This window comes from Charadrius vociferus, unplaced genomic scaffold (assembly GCF_000708025.1).
Source record: "Charadrius vociferus isolate BGI_N301 unplaced genomic scaffold, ASM70802v2 scaffold384, whole genome shotgun sequence".
In the NCBI taxonomy this organism is placed as follows: Eukaryota; Metazoa; Chordata; class Aves; order Charadriiformes; family Charadriidae; genus Charadrius; species Charadrius vociferus.
This window is the reverse complement of record NW_009648234.1, coordinates 1,300,153-1,304,492: the sequence shown is the minus strand read 5'-3', so window position 1 is coordinate 1,304,492 and position 4,340 is coordinate 1,300,153. Positions and strand designations below refer to the sequence as shown.

The following is a 4,340-nucleotide window of genomic DNA, read 5'->3' as shown; positions in this document are numbered from 1 at the left end:
TCGTTCTCAAAATTCGTTTGAAATTTTTCCTACCCTCCCCTTGCAAAGTGGTTGGAACAGCGGTGAAGGGTACTGACAAGCCCAGCTCTGCGTTCGGTGCTCTCCTGGGGCAATCTGAGCAGCACTTTTAAACTTGCCTCAGTTCAGGAAACACGTGAAGCCAACAAACAAACTTTGCCTCTCAAAGTTACTGCCCAGGAGGAGGAGGGGGAGAGACTGTCCTGCAGGAGCAGGCACACAGTTCACCTACTTCCCTGTAGCTATAGGAATTGCTTTCCTTGGGCTGTAAAATCCTGATCTCTGTTCTGCTTCCCTCATTTCACTTCAGGACACCATTTTTATATGCATCTGTTCATTATCAGTGACTCAGGGCACTTTAAAAAAAAAAAAAAAGCAGTTAAAAGAGCCATGTGAAAGATCAACCTCACCTCAAGAGCACATTCTGCCCAAGGCATTTCATACTTAAACCCCCATCTCCAGTTAGCTGGGCTGCCTATCCCAGTAATTTATCCCAGCGTGAAGACTGCACGGTCAGTGTGTCTGTCTCTCCTTGTTATTTCCTTCATGCTCAGTTTGCCTGGCAGGCAATTCTCTTTTTATATCACAAGAATTACTTGTTAGCCTATAAAGCAGGAGCTTGTTAGCTGGCTTCCACTTTCTCATCTCTGCAGGAACTGGTAGTTAGCATGGGGGAAAAAAAAAAAAAAAAAAAAAAGATATTTTAAACACCGCTTGTCATCAGATTAAGTGCTCTTTCTTTCTGAGCAATACGGGAATGGCAGGGGATTACGGTAATGGCAAGGATACTGCCTGCTACATCAGCAGAGCAGTAAAGTTACTGCTGCTCCTTGCCAGTGTGGAGCTGAGCACTGCAACTGGGGAGGGACCCCCTGAGGGATGCTGGAGCCAAGCCCCCCACAAGCACTGGGACACAGGGAATTGGTCCCACTGTGAGCCGTCAACATACTAATGGAGAAATAAAGGGAGAAAAGCAATGGATTTTTGAGGCGCAGAGTCTCATCCCTGCATGGAGAGAGGAGCCTGCTGTGTCGTGCTGTGAATCTCCTTTCCAGATGCTCGGAGGAGCTGTGCTGCCTTCTAGAGAATAAAGAGGTGAGTGTGGACTGGGGCAGGCACCAGGGTCTGGGGTACAGTCTTCCCCAAACCGTCTCTCCCCACAGGTTGAGTATTATCTGGTTGGTTTTGAGCATGAATATCTGTCAGTCCTTTCTGCTGCATCTCCTTGACTTACTGGGAAGTTTTGCTTCATGCGCTTTAACGAACCAAGTTCGATCATTTCTTAATTTTAGAAAATTATTGTCCACTGTCAATCCTATAACGGCCACAGTTATAATGGTTAGAGAAGCTCAATGCCACAGTCACTTTCTATTGATGTGCTTAGTAAGAACTGTCCTTTTCTTTCTTGGAATTATTCTTCAATATTTCCAATTTCATTTCAGTGGACGGAAGGCAAATTCCCACAGTGCAATACCTGTTCATCCCCCCTCCTCCCTGCTTGTCAACTGGGAATTTCAGGCACTCAGAGTTTTAAATATCTTTGCCTGCAGGAAAACTCAGTTTTGAGATTCAGCTCCGTGACAATTGTTGCTGCTCAGTGTTTGTATAAAGTGCGATCCGAGGGACTCATCTGAGAGACCCGATATTAGGATGCTTACAGAGTCTTACCTTATCTCAGATTTAACAGGAGCAGTCTTAGTGGTGGCTTTTTACATGTCTAATCAGCATTTTGGATGGGAACACTGTATGCACACCTAGGTGCTGCGAAAGCCTTTCCAGCCCACACTTTGCAGCTTTCCCCTTGTGCCCCCCATGTCTCTGTTCCCAGGCTTATCCTCACTTTTCCATCTGATGTACCTTTTCTCCATATTTAGTCAGCTAAGGCTGAGCTTGGCTTCCAGATACTCTGAAACGTTGTCACTCAGTAGGAAACTTGTTCCTCACAACATCTTCTGCTTGGCAGGAATTGCTTTTTCCTATAGATTTCTGAAATGGGCAGTTTAGTTGAACTAACAAGCGTTTCAGCGGGTAAAGGAGTCGCTTAATAAAGAAATCAGACTAAATTCTGGACTTAAAAATCTGCTTCACAGTTTGTAGTCCTGAATTGTGTCCCACAGGTTTCTAACTCTCCTAGAACTGGTCCCTGCAGGTGAAATGATAATTAGGATTGATTGCTATCCCTAAAGGCAAACCAACTGCTGCTGAGAGCATGGTCAGAAAATCCAGGCAACAAAATCAACGTTGGTCTTAGCTGTCATTAAGCAATACTGAGCTGAAAAAGGTTGGTTCCGCTGGCTGGAGCCAGGGTGAGGAAGGCTCCCTAAAATAGCCTCCTGCTCTATTCTTATATGGGAACCATAGCAGTAAGTGAACATTGCTTTTGGAATCGTATTGTTTGTGTCTTTGTCTCCTTCAGGGGGGTGACAAACTGCAAAGAGCACAACAGCGTGCATCGTTGACACAGCAAACTTCACTTTCCCCTTCAGAGGAAGTCAGAAGCTGATGTAAATGAACTTTAATTCGCAGTCCAGGAGCTCAAGTGACAACTGCTCCACAGCACGGAGAAGCTTTGATTGACACTTCAGACCCTGAAGATGGGTAGTGGCACTTATCTCAAATGACATTGTTGAGCAGACACAGCAGCAGCCTCCACCTCGTCAGTGAGTTGTAAGGCAGAATCAGGACTAACACAAGGTAATCAAAAGCATCAGTGATTTCGTCTTGGGGGAGCCTAAATTTGAGACTCTTTGGAATATTTATGTTGCCTAAATATCGAGTCTTCCCAAAAAGGCAGAAATGATTTTAACCTGCAATTCGAATATTTCTCATCATGTAATCCTGGAAAGTAGGATAAATAGCCTCTGTTTTATGTAGCCTCACTTCTGCACCCCAAGAAAAATGCAAAAGGAGTCAAGTTTGGCTTGGAAATAGTGGCTATTACCTGTGCTGTAACAGTAAAAACTTGAGGAGAAAGGTAGATTTTCTAATATGTTTCTGGATCCTTCTAATCGTCCCTGGTGCTGCACTTCTAAGACGTTCTTAAAAACTCTTTTCCCCAGCCAAGCCAGGCAAATGTTGCCTGTAGGACCTTCTAAGAATTGATCTCATCACTCCTATCTGAAAAGGGAGCGAAGTACAACAGCCTCACATGAACATTATCAGCCACTCACCATGGCTTTCCTCCCTGGAAACTCCTCCGACTGCTCCAACTGCACCCACCCTGTGGGGCCTGTGAACATTTCAAAAGCCATTTTACTAGGTGTTATTCTAGGGGGGCTGATAGTTTTTGGGGTTTTGGGTAACATTCTGGTTATCCTCTCTGTAGCCTGCCACAGACATCTTCAGAGTGTTACCCACTACTATATAATTAACCTGGCTGTAGCTGACCTCCTCTTGACTTCCACTGTCCTGCCCTTCTCAGCTACTATGGAGATTTTGGGCTACTGGGCCTTTGGGAGGATCTTCTGCAACATCTGGGCAGCTGTCGATGTCCTTTGCTGCACTGCTTCCATTATGAGCCTCTGTATCATCTCGATAGACAGATACATCGGGGTGAGTTACCCACTGAGATACCCAAGTATAGTGACAGAGAAGAGAGGTCTCCTGGCGCTACTCTGCGTTTGGGCATTGTCGCTGGTGATATCAATTGGACCTCTTTTTGGCTGGAAGGAACCAGCGCCAGAAGATGAGACCATCTGTCAAATCACCGAGGAGCCTGGCTACGTGCTGTTCTCTGCTCTAGGCTCCTTCTACCTCCCCCTGACTATTATCTTGGTGATGTATTGCCGAGTGTATGTAGTGGCCAAGAGGGAAAACAAAGGTCTGACTTCTGGTCTGAAGACAGAGAGATCTCGTTCCGAAGAAGTCACCCTACGGATCCACCGTAAAAATGCTCCTGAAGCGAGCGGCTCAGCATCCAACCCCAAGAGCAAGCATCATTTCTCAGTACGTCTCCTCAAGTTCTCCAGGGAAAAGAAAGCTGCCAAGACCCTGGGAATAGTCGTGGGATGCTTCGTTCTGTGCTGGCTTCCATTTTTTGTCGTAATGCCTCTTGGTAAGTAAAGCAAAACCCTCTACCTTTTACAGCACCTTCCCTGGAGGGAGGGCTCTGTTTGGGCCTGTGTACAATAATGGTGATCAGAAAATCTCTGAGGGAATAATTTTCTATTGGAAATCTGTCAAAAATCAAAACATTCGCCATCACAAAGCAGTAAACGTAAAAGATAAGAGTCTCAAATGAAACAAACCATCTCTGGTTCAGAGAGAAGCATGAAATACTGAAAATAATGGAAAGGATTTAGTACTCTTTTTCCATACAGAAA

General features: G+C 45.3%; 1 protein-coding gene across 1 annotated transcript in view; it reads left to right on the top strand.

The window, feature by feature from the left end:
• Nucleotides 1–3,189: 3,189 nt before the first annotated feature.
• The window catches only part of ADRA1A (adrenoceptor alpha 1A), a 16,146-nt gene continuing 14,995 nt past the window's right edge, over nt 3,190–4,340 (top strand). Inside the window, exon 1 of the mRNA XM_009884139.1 lies at nt 3,190–4,072. Coding sequence (XP_009882441.1) covers nt 3,190–4,072 — 883 coding nt within the window. The remainder of the gene's footprint in view (nt 4,073–4,340) is intronic.